Genomic DNA, 15,269 nt, shown 5'->3' with positions numbered 1-15,269 from the left:
GTGTACGCCGTACACCTATGATTTCACTGTACGGTGACATGTTACAGTAGGTAAAGATGACCTACACTGAACTGTCCCACCAAACTCATTGACAGGGGGGCGCTACCATCGTTCAACTATACACCACTACATTTTTATCACCGAAAAAAAATTCTGGGTAATGAGTTATTGATACTGATCCTATTTATGCAAAAAAAAAGTTAAAGTTACTCAAAATTTCATCCCAAAATTGGTAATTTATGGACATGTCGCAGTAAGATAGATAAAGCCGTAATATAGTTATATCCCTAGGGATATAATTATATACCGTAACATAGTTATAGTTATAGGAAAGCGATTTATTACTATCTCACTAGGAATATAGTTATAAAACGGCCCAAGTTTAGTGATATAGTTATATTACTAGATTAAGTTCAGTGTTATAAATATATTACTTGATTAAGCTTAGTGAAATAGAAATCTACCATATACAGTGTGTTTGGGATAGGGTTAGCGATAATTTAAGGCGATGTTGTGATGTCAATTTTATCGACAAAAATGCCCCCAATTTTTTTTAAAGTTTTATGGTTATTATTTCTTATTTTTAGAGTTCCGTAGTCCTGGCAAGGAACCCTTATAGTTTCGTTATGTCTGTCTGTCTGTCCGTCCGAGGTTTTGCTTGGGAACTATTGGCACTAGAGAGCTGTAATTTTGTGGAGGTATTATGTGGTGTATATTAATCACGCCGACCAAAAGGTAGAATAAAATATTTAAAAAAAAATTTTTTAGTTTAGCTCTCCTAGATGTAAAGTGGGGATGAATTTTATTTCATCTTCTACCCCATCGTGTGGATCGTTGGATAGTTATTTTAAAATGGCTTAGGGGTTTCTAAGAACATATTTCGATTTAGGGATCCGTTTGCAAAATGTTAAAGTTAAACTTTGTTCCAATTTTTGTTCGAGTAGGGTGTGTCCCCCCCCCCCCCCCCCTCTAAAAACTAAACTGTTGGCTTGAAAAATCTGAAAAAAAATATACTATAGTGCTTTTTATGATCTTTCAAGGAACACTATAGCGGTAAGATAAATCAGTTAGTTTAAGAGTAATAGTCGTGTGTTATAAAATTTCATACTTAATAAAAATTTTCTTAGAAGGAAATATTAAAAGTGACTTTAGATGAAGTAATTTCTTGCTTCTGAAGTATATTGTGGTAACGAAGGACAACTACGGAACCCTACACTGCGCGTGGCACGACACGCACTTGGCCGGTTTTGTATTTTCATTTAATGACACATATTATTGGCTTTCAAATGATGTTTTTTGTTTATCTGTAAGACGGGCAAATAAGAAATAAATGACATTTTTGTGTAGTCACATAAAAAATAATTTTAATAAATTAAGCCCCCCATTCCAGGAGGAGGGGGGTAGGCCCACATATGGGGGCATTTTTGTCGATAAAACTGACATAATAACATCGCCTTAAATTATCGCTAGCCCTATCCCAAACACACTGTACAATTAAATAAAACAATATTAAATTGGTTTTATTTTTATTAAAAAATCAAATTATGTATCCTGCAGTTAGTTACAATACTTTGTGACATTAACACGTATTAAAGTAATTTCAATTAATAATTAAAATGATCATATTTTTTGGAATTTAAACATTAACAATATTTGAAACTAATCAAACATTAAAAATCTTTTAAAGCTAATCAACAGTTTTGAGATATCTTGATTAAGGTTATATCAACTAAGTTGAGATCTTGATTTCTTTAAAAGTATTTTTTAATTTTTGTTCAGACAAGAAGAGGAATCATGACATCTAGAATTACATAGCAGTGAATGCTTCTTACAGGCACATCTTTTAGTAGAACACTGTATATTCGATTTTTTACAGGCCACCAAAACACGTAAATTTTTGGCATATTTCTCTCAGTGACAAGTTTTCATTTGGTATAGGCGCCGCACACTCCGAAAGCTATTTCACTAAACTTAATCTAGTGATATAACTATATCACTAAACTTGGTCCGTTTTATAACTATATTCCTAGTGAGATAGTAATGAATCGCTTTCCTATAACTATGTTACGGTATATAATTATATCCCTAGGGATATAACCATATTTTTTTTTTTTTTTTTATGTGATAGGAGGCAAACGAGCAAACGGATCACCTGATGGTAAGTGATTACCGTCGCCCATAGACACCCGCAGACCCAGGGGCGTTACAGGTGCGTTGCCGGCCTTTAAGGTAAAGATACGCTCTCCTCTTGAAAGCTTGCAGGTCGTATCCGTCCGGAAACACCGCAGACGACAGTCCATTCCACAGTTTGGTTGTACGGGGCAGAAAGTTTCTAGAGAAACGTACTGTTGTGGACTGCCATTACTGCCAACCATCTAAGTGATGGGGGTGGAAGTGCTGTCGGGTAGATCGGTGGCGAAAAGTGGCGGCAGGAATAAGTCCGGATAATTCTTCGGAGCACTCCCCGTGATACATGCGATAGAATATGCACAGTGAGGATACATCTCTACGCAGCGCCAAGGGGTCAAGCCGATCCGAAATGTCCTGGCAGTCAACGATTCGAGCTGCTCTCCGTTCAATGCGGTCCAGAGGGAGAAGCTGGTACTGGGGCGCACCTGCCCAAAGATGAGAACAGTATTCCATATGAGGCCGAACCTGCGCCTTGTAAAGTTGCAGACGATGGGCTGGAGTGAAATACCGTCTCGATCTATTGAGCACACCAAGCTTCTTCGAGGCTAATTTAGCCTTACCCTCTAAATGACCACGGAACTGGACTTCGCTCGATATGTCGACACCAAGGATTCCGATATTGGCTGAGGCAGTTAGGGGAGTGCTCTCGAAACAGCGGGATACGACAAACGGCAACTTTTTGGCGGTGAACGCGCAAACTTGTGTCTTTAAATATTACGGCTTTATCTATCTTACTGCGACAGACACACGCGTCGCTAGCACTATTTACGTAAGATAATGTAACATTTATTAGAACTCAAAATTACTTGAAGTTAGCTAAGTAAGTAATAATAACACTGGAAGCGTGGTCGAGGCGTGAGCGAGACAAGACAGATCGGGGCAATGTGCGAGCGCATACGACTACTCTAGCGAGCAGCGGAGTGCCCAGCTGTGCGCGTAAAATACGGACTAAAGAAAATTTAATAAAAAAATTAACTATGAAAAAACAATATTTTTTTTACTTTAAAATTTTCACACATTTCTACATAACCTGTTAAAAATTTTTCGGTGATAAAAATTTAGTGGTGTATAGTTTCCAACATGGCATGAATCGGAACCAGCGTCCCGGTATTGACGGTGGCGCTATAGTATTACTATGTTCCGCTCAAAGAGCATACAATTTGGCAGACAACGAAACGATATTGCACACATTGCGATTTTATTACAGTGTTCAATCAATACCATGGGGCTTGGGTGAGTTTACAATTTACATCAAATGTCTTCACTAGCGACTGCGTAAGAAAATGACATTAAATGTATGAGGGCGATGTTACAGCGCCCCTAGCGGATACTACAGGCTACACAGGAGTTCCAGCGGTGGGAACGAGAGCTGGGAATAGTCCTGTGCCTACACGTCTTATTGGTCTTATGGTAGACTAGCGGCAGCCCGACACTCCGTACGCGTGGATCCCGTTTTACCCCCTTAGGAGTGGAGTTTCGTAAAATCCTTTCTTAGCGGATGCCTACGTCATAACATCTACCTGCATGCCAAATTTCAGTCCGATTCGTCCAGTGGTTTGGGCTGTGCGTTGATAGATCACTAAGTCAGTCAGTCAGTCACATTTGAGTTATAAATATTTAGAAAGTTAGGTTAGGATTCTCCATCAAACTGTAATGGCCGAATGGCAATGAATTTATCCCATCCTTTAATAATTGCCTGTTAAAATACGCCGGACTCAAAGCCACTTTTCTGACCTTCTGAGTGTAAATGTCGTTCCCAACCGGCTGTATTCGGAACATCTCTCTAAAATCCTTTTTTTGCTCACGCAGGCACTTTTTGTAATCTTCCATCGTAAATTTCTTACTAAACGCTTCTGGTACACCAGCTGCTTTCCTCTTGAAATCGTTCTTCGATTGTATCATGTAAACTTTAGGTCGCAGAGCAACGAATTCCTTCACCACATCCCCTTTCAATTCATCTTTGAAAAATCCCAATTTCATTTTATTTTCTTGCGAATATAAAGCATTGTCTTCTGGGTAGTTCGAAGTATCGAAACGCTCAGCCAAATATGGCCTTATTTCAGAATAATAATCCTTGGTATATATTTGGTATATAAAAGAGTCTGTGTCGGTATACAGAAGTTTCAATTTGTTTCCGTACTTTGGCTTCATGAAATTGTAATGAAAATCGTACATGTACGCCTTGGATAAGTCGTAGACGCTGAAGCCAATGTAAATAGGGTTTTTGAACTCTCTTTTTGTTTTGTTCAATTGTATCATCATGAGATTATCATTAATCACCGCATGGCTGTGATAGTTAGCGCCTCCCACTAAGCTGTGTCCACTTAGATTCTTCCATTGATGGAACCAGTTATCAATTATTTTCAAATTGAAGTAATTCTCATCATTCTGCATAGATTTTCCGGCTATGCTATTATTCATGAGCTTGTAGAAATCTTCTTCCAATTCGCAAGTTGCAGCCTTTCTCTTTTCAGCATTGAAATCAATGTAGGGCTTTAGCCAGGGACGTTGCTTAAATTTCAGCACGCGATGGACTTTTTCTAACTTAAGTCCGTTCTTGAGGCACTGAATTAGGTACGAGTGATGCAAAGTATAACGCGTCTTTGAAGTCAAATCCGCGACCAGTCTATCGTCGTCGCAGTCAGGCACTTTCTTTTTTTCTGGGCAGAATGGGTAGTCAGCGTGACTGTCGTGCAACTCTTTGGGGTATTTAAGATCTACTTCTAGGAAATAACCCACATTAGAGTCAACTGGTAAAGTCAATACTTTAGTTTTGACCCATTTCACAGTGCAATCTTTGACCCATTTGAAGCCTCCATACGGCAAAGGCTGGGACATTGCCCAGCCGTACAAATTGTTGGCGTCGTAATACATTATAAAGTTATCCCTTTCCCATTCGTCGTAATCAGGTAGGTATTTGTTGTTTGCGACCGCGTGTCTTCTAGTGCAGTGAGCGATACCGCCTCTCCGAAGCTTGCCCATGAACGTCACCATTTCAACATCAGTCAAAAGCTCCAACTCTACGCCGGTCTTCATCAACATCGCATCCCAACTTAAACCAGAAATAGCATAATAATTCGCTGGGTCTAAATTATAGGCTTCTATGCATGTGTTTCTCAAATTTTCAAACAAATCAGCTAGAATCAAAGCGTCAGATTGTGAGTATAATCTTGAATAATCACCAATCGTTTCACATTCAAATATATCCCAGACTTCGAGGGCGCGTTGGTAATCACTCTCTTCTATGTGTGCATCGTTAACGCTGTTATAGAATTGTTCTATTGGCGGTAGGGACGTCTCTTCCAATTGCTCGATTGACTTGATATATTCATATGGAAATACACCTTTTTGGGTCATCAGTTCAAATTTTTCGCTATCTTCCCAATTAGCACAGCTTTCGAAAAATAATTCACGATTAATTTTTTTCAATAGTTTCGCAATTGACCCTTGCAAAAATTTCCTCGAATCCAGAAAACGTAATTCAACTTTGTATTGACCTATAGTAAGTTTTTTGTGCATCGCTACATAATTGTGTTTTGAACCGAGACATGACATTTCACCGTTTTCAGCATCCAATACACGACAGATGAAATGGCCGTCGTAATTTGAAAAGTTGTGGAAAAATACTGGTATCACTGATGAGAATTTATCAGTTTTTCGGCGTATGTCAGCTAAGTCCTCGCGTAACATTTTAAAAAATTGTTCAGCACAATCTTTTCCATCATAAGATTTCAAAGTTGACAATTGATCATCAAAAGCACATTTGATATAATAGGCAAAGCTGTAAGGGACGTGCTTGTTTACATTTATTGTGTATGTTTCTTTGTTTTGCTTCTTCTTCATATTTGTTGAATTCGACACAGGTTCCAAATACGCTTCAAAATCAGCGTAGACTACGAAAGGCATTTTCTCGAAGTCACTTTTTTTACGAATATATTTCATATGTTTTGCATCGTGTGATGCTAAAACTGTTTTCTTTCTCAAACATTCGTCTTGTTGATGTTGCATTAGAGATTCTTTTTTGAAAATATTTAGGCAACCATCACATAATTTGTCGCCATAACTAATTGGGAAATTATTTGTATCTACCACTAAGCCCTTTAGGTCACTTATCAAACAATAGCAATCGCTAGCTCCACCATGAAGAAGTAGTAAGTTGAAATGTTTATTGCGTCGACGAGCTGTGTGATACACAGGTCCTTCGATTTCTTCTCTCTTATTGGGATTAAAATTATAGTTCAAGATATACACATTAAAGCTCATGTCATTCATTTCTTCTATCTTCGGTATGTCGTGTAGTTTGACTGGGTGTTGAATATTTGTCAAAATAATGTCCTCCGAAAATTCTTCGAGGAGGTAATCTTGTGGATTGTGTATTTCCCTGTGTAGCGCTGCTAATACTGCCCATTTAAAACTCTGTTCCGGATAGTCATCACTCATAACATTCACTATGTAGCGTTTTAGATGCCAAGGGATATCCAGTTTAAAATCCGGGACGACGTGCTTATTTATATGAAGGTCAATATACAATAATTGTTTGTCGCCCTCATTATCTCGGTCAAAAACATTAAATTTTGAGGTGATCAACATCTTGAGTTCATCAATTTGGTCATCGACCGTTTCTTCATCGAATACATCAACGCTTCCATTAATATCAAATGCGTTATATTGGTTGTCAATGAAGCAGCCGTGCAAATTGACTATAATTTTTACAAGGCTTAATTCGTCGATCTTTGCGATGATTTCTTCTTTAGCTTTTGTTAGAGCTTGATTGAGGATGACTTGAGGGTCGTTCAGTATGACTTCTCCGTCAGCCGATTCCACTGTGATTCTGTAAGTGGAAGTTTGACCTTCAAAGGCAGTTGCTGCTAGATCCATGGTTACTACATACTCAACAGAGTTACTTCTATGAGCAGATGTTTTGGAAACCTTTGAAACTTGTTCGTCTTCGTTATTGGACCGTCTCTTCACACCACTGCTGGTTGAAGGACCAGCTGTGCTACGGCCAGACATCTTCGCTGCCAATCCTGAAATGGTAGAAAATTAGACAGTTTAGATTTTTTTTGTAATTGACGTCAAAATATCAATGTAGGAAATATGATATTTACTAAAGATACACGAGTTAAAATAACACGAATACAAAATTCATAATAATCATTACGTGTCAAGGTTGTTAATCAATATCTGGATGATTGTTACTCTTTCACGCAAAAACTACTAAACGGATTTTGTTGAAACTTTACAGTATTACTGTTTATTACCTAGATTAACAACTATAATTTATGCCGATCTGTGACACTAAATTTTACGCGGGTGAAGCCGCGGGCGGAAAGCTAGTTAATAATAAATTAATCTTAATCTACGTGTCCACAAGGTGGACCGACGACCTCATAAAGGTAAGCAGGCCGCTACCAACCGACCTTTATGGAAACAATTGGGGGAGGTCTATATTCAGCAGTGGACGTCCTATGGCTGAAATGATGATGAAGAGTAAAGATTTCACTACGACTGAAAATGCTCTAAGCAGATTACAGGAGTGGGTAGGATCAAAATGCGCATCTTAGTTCGAGTTTACACTGGATCACTGCAGCTTAAACAAGCTTAACTTGTTCACTATGGGACTCCGAAACAAGAACGTGCAGGATGTGCCAAGAGGCAGATGAAACGCCACTACACATTCTCACGGACTGCGGACCTTTGATGCGCAAGCGGAGCTTACACTTGGGCAAACACATCCTAAGCCCACAAGATGTAAAACATATCGCCCCCAAAAGATACTGCACTACCTAATGGATGCAGGACTCGGAGGCGAACTGTATGGAAAATAGCGGCGATCACAATAGATCGGTACCGGTCGCAGTGATAGCTACTAAGATTTCATAGAACCAAAATAGCCGCTCGACGAAAAAAAATTCACAATACAAAGGTTACATATAGGTTGTATTATCTGTGATATTGTTGACAAGACGTCACGCACTTCTTGAGAGCACTTGAGGTGTAATTTCCCTGTTTTATTTTTATTTAATTTGCCTACACTGATTGCACATTCACGAACACTACGGCACTGACATTTTTACTGCTGACTTTTTAAAATTAATATGTAACTTAATGAATGAATTAATTATTTATAATTCTAAAATAAATGATTTGTTAAAAATAATTAGATAATTACTTAAAATTGACTTCTTCAAATTTTTGCATGTCAAAACATGAAACATGTTGAAACTGATTTATTGTTTCCACTGACACCTGTATGTTACTGTACCATGTTTCTGTGCAAATAAATAATCTTATCTTATCCTTATCTTAACAAACAAATTAACATGACAGTTCACTTTCCCGCCATGAAATGCAAAAGCGCTTGCAAAACTACGCCCAATACCACTTTATCTTGCAGAGCAAAAGTTGCATCATCTGCACACTTTCTATCACTTTTATTACTCCCACATTTGCTGATTAGATTAATTTAATAGAAATTATAATGTACCTTATTATCAGAACCCGAAAATCAAACTTCTGAAGCTCGTAGATCTAACACTGAACCACTACAAACTTTGTTTTGTGGACTGACACACTGAGTCACTGACCGAGTAAAGACCGAATGACTGACCGACAAACGTCAAAACTGGCGGGAACAGCGCTGCAATCGCACAATTTTGCTTGCAAAAAGTGTAGTTCCATATTTATCCGCTTATCGATTCGCAAAATGGCCGCAGACCGGTTGAAGTGACGTAAGCGCATAGTCTAGGAGATAGACATTTAGAATTTTGATCCATGAAGGCTACATAATAGTATGCTTGCACCATACAGTGACGCTATCCTTGTGAGTGCAAATGTGAGTTAAAATAACTTAGGTCTCTCAGTGGCGCCAACTAATTTATTATTGGAATTTACTATTTGACGAATAATTGTATTGTTTCTATGATCCTATTGCCATGTATTCAAGTTATACATGGGAATACTATTTACAAAAAAAAAATTGTACATGCATCGAATAAAATTAAATATTTTTTCTTTTTCTTTCAAAAAAATAACCAAAATTTAGTATATTAATACATCCGTTATCATATCACAGATGACGCAATTTCAAAAAATGTCCCAAGAAAATATTTAATTCATTCAAAAAGCAATCTTTTTAGGCAATGCATAATCAAATGACTGTCTCTGGGACTATGAATGTATTTTGTCTGTCAGCACATGTGAACGTGAAAAATTTACTACTGATGTAGCGATGCGCGCGCTTATCAAGTCAGAAAGAGATAGTCATCTTAATTATAATAATATCTTTATTTATATGCTACTAGCTTTCCGCTTGTAGGTAATATGTAAGTCTAGATATTAGCACGTCACTACCTTGTTTAATATACCACGCAATCTTGTATACCCATTCTTATAAGATACACCATACAAGAATGCATGGTAAATTCAGTGAACTGCTCCTGAATCGAATGTACCTACTACTACTATTTCTATTTATTTTATTAACCGGCAGACAGTGGTGACTGAGTTTGTTGCGGCGCTTCTTCTCAGCACTTGCCAAATGTTGGTCTCGAAGCGCTGGTAGGGTAAAAAGATTATGAGACATGTAGAGGCTCCTTAAGAGCAAAATGACAAAACAAATAAAGAAATTTTGACTTTGACTTTGACTTGCGGCTTCGTCTGCGTGGAATTTTGTCTGTCACAGAAAAACTTTATCGCGCGCGTCCCTGATTCAAAAACCGGGATAAAAACTATCCTATGTCCTTTCCCGGGATTCAAAATATATGTATGCCAAATTTCATCAAAATCTGGTTTAGGCGTGAAAGTGCATTAGACGGGACCTGTATAGAGTTGCCTTACCATCTCTAAAATTTGAAAACCAGGATAAGACTCATGAAAACCCCGGATTTTGGAGCCCAGAACCAAGACACATCAACCAGTTTTTTAAAACTGTCGCGTCGCCCGTCATCGGCCTAAAAGTTAAATGTTTGAACCCGGACTCCAAATGAAAGCCCACCCCGGACGACCTATAAACTATAAACTAGGACAAATCCGGAGAACCCGGACGAATGGCAACCCTAGCCAATCTTAGCCAGAGGACGTCCACTGCTGAACATAGGCCTCCCCCAATGCCTTCCATGTTGCCCGGTTGCTAGCGGCCTGCGTCCCTAGTCCTTTATTATAATTTTGTTGGGGGCCCGTTTGTGGCAAGCGAATTTTCGGAAATCTTTGAATGCAGTTCTCTTTCTTTTAAAAAATAAAGGAATGTTCTCTTTGAGTGAAATTTTCCATCTACAGTAAGTATAGGTAAGTACCTATTAAGAGTAGGTACCTACTTCCCCTTCAGGTAGCATTACAAAATTCCACTCTGTAGTATTAACGACTAAGTAGAGACCTGCGTCACTTTATAATGTTATTTAAGAGGAAGTCTTTCATGTATACTTAGCACCCGTGCGAAGTCGGGGCAGGTCGCTAGTACTACAACATTCAAACAGGAGTGTGATTCACACGCACGCGTGCCGAAATTCGAATCACGGGAAAAAGGCCTTATCACCGTTGCGGGTCCAATGACAGTTAACTTTCCCACGGGACAAACTTGACCTTCACTGGTTAGGTTTTTATTGGTAGTCAAGCTGTAGATCCTGGCTACACAGGAGTTGCAGCGGTGGTAACGAGAGGTGCGAATAGTCCCGCATCCTTACCACTGTTTAGCAAGTCAAAATAGCGCGCGAAATCTATTATCTGTCACGGGAAAACCACGTTCCGTTCCACGCAAAATGAGAGCGCTCTACACGTCAGCCATTGAGAGAGACGGGCGTATCGCATGCTCGCAAAATAAAGGACGGCATGATTGTGTATTTTCTCTTATAGATTTACTGAAAGCAACACTGGGTTCAGTCTTCCTTCAGTCAGTTGAGCCTGTGGGCGGGAACGAGCGGTCGTGTCGCGTGTATTCGCCCGAAAAATCTCCGGAATACATGTGTTTTGACAAGGAAAACACTATATGAGGATGTTCGACGCACAAAATGTCGTTTAGCCGAGAAATATGCGTGAGAATACCGCGATGTTGATGAAAACTAATTTGTTGTTATCAAATCGAAGTGTTTGTTTGAATTCTAGTGTTGTAGTGACGTGCGTGATGTTTTTGAATTTGGGATTTTAAAAAAGGTAAGTGTACTTTTTGGTCAGGTTCCTTTTTCTCTTCATATCTGAAATTTACGGTATTGGCAGGTACTTATATCTTGGAAGAAAATGTATGTACGTAGATAACATTTCCCAAACAACAACGGTTGGTACAAACCTGCGAGCGTTATTTATTTTTGTAAGCCATAGAATTAGTAGCGTATTTGTTCTTACAGTTGGTACGCTTTGTTTTAGCATTGTTCCACTTTTAAAAATAATTGCCGTTTTATTTTTCTTGGCCAATTTTATTTGTTTGTTTTAAGAAGTAATTACTCGTACTATAATGTTAACAATCAGGCAAATAGTTATAATAATAAATGCGTTAGTCACTCATACCATAATACAGGCTGAAATCTAAAAAAAGCTCTTTTCTTTTTTAAAAGAAAGGAGGATGGTGATCTGTCATGACGTAGGCCTACTTATTAAAAACGCAAAAGTTTAAGAGGATAAATAAAATAAAATCAAAATCAAAATATTTATTCAGTAGGTACTTGGCCCTTTCCAAGGCACTTATACACGTCCCAAATATAGCTTGCCCTACCACTTTTGTGAGACGTTAGACTGGTGCTGAGAAGAAGTGGCGGAAGAAACTCAGTCACCTTGTCAGTCTATTTTCCAATTAAAATATTAATCGTCTAAACTTCAATACTTTGTGTAATTGTTCCCAGTTTGGATGTTGTAAAGGTGAATTGGAACAATAATATGCATGCGAAAATCAGCCTTTCCCTACCCGTCTGGCCAGCGCGGGGAGTGCAGGCCAAATCCTCCACTTGCCTCTAGCAAATTAGAGAGGGTCGTGCTCGTGCTCCTGCAGTGGAGACTAGGTGATCTGGATGTTTCTGACATTAGTTAAACATCACTAACACTCGACTTAAGTTTTCATTACGGCAACTCTGTATACTATAGGCCTTTTAAAGAAGATCACAGTTGCACAGCGTGCTATGGAGAGGGCTATGCTCGGTGTTTCTTGAGGAGATGCGTAAACGAACTAAAGTCGCTGACATATCCCTATTATCAAGTTTGGATTAGCAAGCTGAAGTGGCAAGGAAAACGTATGGTTAAGTATTTTTTTTATGCAGGCTTCTTGTGTCAATCAAACCGAAATTCACCCAGGCCAAGCCACCGGCAAAAGTCAGTCGTCGATTTTAATAAAATATCTTTCTTTCCTTCTTTATGTTAAACTGGCGACCCGTCCTCTTGAATCAGACCTATTGCTGAAAACCGTATTATTATCATATCAAATCAAAAACATTTATCTTTTAGAAAGTGGTAACAAGATATTAAATAAAAACAGGTTCAGCACCTTCTGCCACTAGTGAAAAATTCGTTGCGTAGTTAAAAGATTTTTAAGCTCGCAGACAGCGGCGACTTTAGTGGGCTTTAATAAGAAGATGTCACTGCACTGACTGAAATTGACTAATGGACTATTTTTAATTGTCTCTGGCCTTTTAAATCGTCCTGCAATTGAAATTAAATGATGATGATGATGTTTTACAGGACAGGTCGTTGTGAAAATCCTTGGAGGAGATCTTTGTCCAGAAGTTTTTTTTATCCACAACGAGGAAGCTCTTGGCCTGTATCTCACCTGATGGTAAGTGATGATCAGGCCGTAGATGGAAGCGAGCATCACCCGGAATCCTCAACCACGGAGGAACTGGCTATCTTACCTCTAACTGCCGGAACATAACAATGCTGTTAACATTGTTGTAATGGCGACAGACTTAGGTAAGATGGTGGTAGCTAGCCAGGACGTCAGTTGGCTGAAACGAACGTTGTTTTACCCACTTAGAGATAAAAGCCCGTAGCTAAGCAGCTGTTGTATTTGTGCTAATTATTTATTTTGTAAAGCGTGCATAGGTCACGGTTCTTATCAGACTATGCGTCACAACTTGATCTTGGCAAACAGAACATTATTATTATCTCCACCGTTTACAAACGCATGTTGTCAAGGCTAAGCTAAGTTAGTTTAAAGTTTAGCTCTAAATGTATACTGTATTGGCATTGCCAGCAATATCGGGACTATTCCCACTTCTCGTTACCTCGTCTGCAACTCCTGTGTAGCCAGGATCTACAGCTTATAGCCAATAAACCCAACCAGTGAAGGCCAATCATGTCCCTTGGTGGATTCAGTTTTTTTTGGTGCTGACAAAATGCGATTCTCATATTTTGTATGGCAACTTTGGTGACATGACTATTTTACCAACTCAATCGAATAACGCAATTATTACATAAACAATCTTTAGCCCGTGGCTTCGCCCGCGTAATTTTTATCTTAAATTGTTCAGGGATAATGTGAAAACTCTCCAGTAGTTTTTGAGTTTCGTTCGAGTCGTTAGTGTCGTAACCAACATACAAATAATTCCCTGTCTTTTATAATGATTTCACAGTAATAACAAAAGGGTTGTATTGTAAGGGTTCACGACCCGTTGTAATAAAAAACAATAAGAAGATTGGTGGAAATTTTGGGGTAGATTAAGGTAAAATTAAACCCGTCCTGAGTGGCGAACAAGTAAGTCGAGTTTGGAATTAAAAAACAAGGAAATTCAATTATTTTGACCTCTTCTGAGCGGTATTTTTCAGTCGTAAATATACAGGGTGTCCCAAAGCCGAAGCCCAGAGGTAGAGCATCACTCAACACTACCTTGGGCTACCCATATTATTATGTTCCGCGATTTTTGGTAGTTTTCGAGTTTCCTATAACTGTTTTAAATTTGTGTTTAGGTACTTTTTTGGTCACCCTGCCAACCCTGTCTGGGACAAGATCTGAATAAATAAACAGATGGGGACCGGTAACCCGAAATAAAATACAATTCGTCCACTTCGCCGCAGAATAATTAAGTACGCAGTTACACTTATAAACCTGCTTCAGATACAGATGCCCTGGGATCGATTCCCTGTTTTACCAAAACGAGAGAGATTAAAATTTTCAGCTGTAACGAGACTGGACGACGAACGAAATTCAGCTGTTGAGAAATTCGTATTGCGGTGTCGTTTTGACAGCAGCTGCGCCTTTGCGTAACAGCTGACAAAAAGCAACTTTATCTCAAACGCAATTCAAACGCTTCACGAACATTTGTTGTATTTAGTAATTTTTGTTTAAAAAAGAAAGGTGTTCGGTGTGTGACTTTTAATAAAAAGTGCATAAATCCGCTGTTTCGTCTTCGTTTGCGCGTGAACTTCGATACCGAATTGCACTTCAGCTGGAATGAAAACGGAGTGCGACTGGAGTTAAAGCGCGAATGAATTGGAGACATTACAAAGTAGCGCAATCAGAGGTGGAATTGTGTAAAGCAATCGTAATCATTTGACAGTTCATAACGTACGATAAAGTCAGTTAAACAAAGCGTTTGACAGAATAATCGTACGTTATGAACTGTCAAATGATAACGATTGCTTTACACAATTCTACCTCAGGGCCCAGATAGCCAATGCTTCTTACACATCTTGTTTAATGTAATTATTTGCTGTATCTAATTAAAAAAAAAGATGCTGACAAAGGTGACGGAGTTTCTTCTCAGCATCAGCCCATAAATGTCCCGAAGTGGTAGAGCAAGCTATATTTGGGAAACGTGTATAAGCGCCCTGGAAAGGGCCATACTGATTGATTTGGCCACGGCAGAGTGGGATCCCATTGCGATGGGCATCGCTATGCGACAAGGCACTGCTCAGTTTACTTTCTCTTCCACTGTATGAATGTATGTTTTATGTGTTACCTCTGTTTTTTTTATTTACCTTTTTTGTCTATTATAATAAATAATAAATAATAATAATAAATCATTTATTTGCTCAGAAACATGGTAACAAAATGGTCGATAGAAAATGTCAAGTCCAACATGTTTTGTCCAGGGTAGGCATGCAAATTTTACAAAATTAGAATCTACATATTAATAACAATAATAAATTAATTAAAATATTGA

General features: G+C 38.6%; 2 protein-coding genes across 3 annotated transcripts in view; one reads left to right on the top strand and one right to left on the bottom strand.

Annotated features, from left to right (window-relative positions):
• Positions 1-70: 70 nt before the first annotated feature.
• Positions 71-8,840, bottom strand: LOC135084888 (uncharacterized). 2 transcript variants are annotated; one of them, XM_063979622.1, is made up of 2 exons: positions 8,678-8,840; positions 71-7,217 (listed from the first exon to the last, which is right to left on the bottom strand). In XM_063979622.1, the coding sequence occupies exon 2, from the start codon at positions 7,201-7,203 to the stop codon at positions 3,808-3,810; it is 3,396 nt and encodes a 1,131-aa protein (XP_063835692.1). In that variant the 5' UTR covers positions 7,204-7,217; positions 8,678-8,840; the 3' UTR covers positions 71-3,807. The 2 variants fall into 2 exon arrangements, with proteins under 2 accessions (XP_063835692.1, XP_063835691.1); XM_063979621.1 differs by lacking the exon at positions 8,678-8,840 and adding an exon at positions 8,363-8,464.
• A 2,257-nt stretch (positions 8,841-11,097) lies between these two features.
• LOC135084803 (diacylglycerol kinase 1) overlaps positions 11,098-15,269 on the top strand; it is a 91,837-nt gene continuing 87,665 nt past the window's right edge. The window contains exon 1 of the mRNA XM_063979542.1: positions 11,098-11,337. The gene's annotated coding sequence lies outside the window, so the exon portion shown is untranslated. The remainder of the gene's footprint in view (positions 11,338-15,269) is intronic.

The sequence above is a fragment of the Ostrinia nubilalis genome, chromosome 27 (assembly GCF_963855985.1).
Source record: "Ostrinia nubilalis chromosome 27, ilOstNubi1.1, whole genome shotgun sequence".
Classification (NCBI taxonomy): Eukaryota; Metazoa; Arthropoda; class Insecta; order Lepidoptera; family Crambidae; genus Ostrinia; species Ostrinia nubilalis.
Note: the sequence above shows the minus strand (reverse complement) of the source record. Positions and strands in the feature narration are given on the sequence as shown.

What these genes read in the sequence shown, in the direction of transcription:
- LOC135084888 (XM_063979621.1), bottom strand. Translation starts at nt 8,408, where the DNA reads ATGTTTCATGTTTTGACATGCAAAAATTTGAAGAAGTCAATTTTAA. An exon ending in TTTGAAGAAGTCAATTTTAA is followed by an intron (nt 7,218 to 8,362) that starts GTAATTATCTAA and finishes CTACCATTTCAG; the next exon opens with GATTGGCAGCGAAGATGTCT.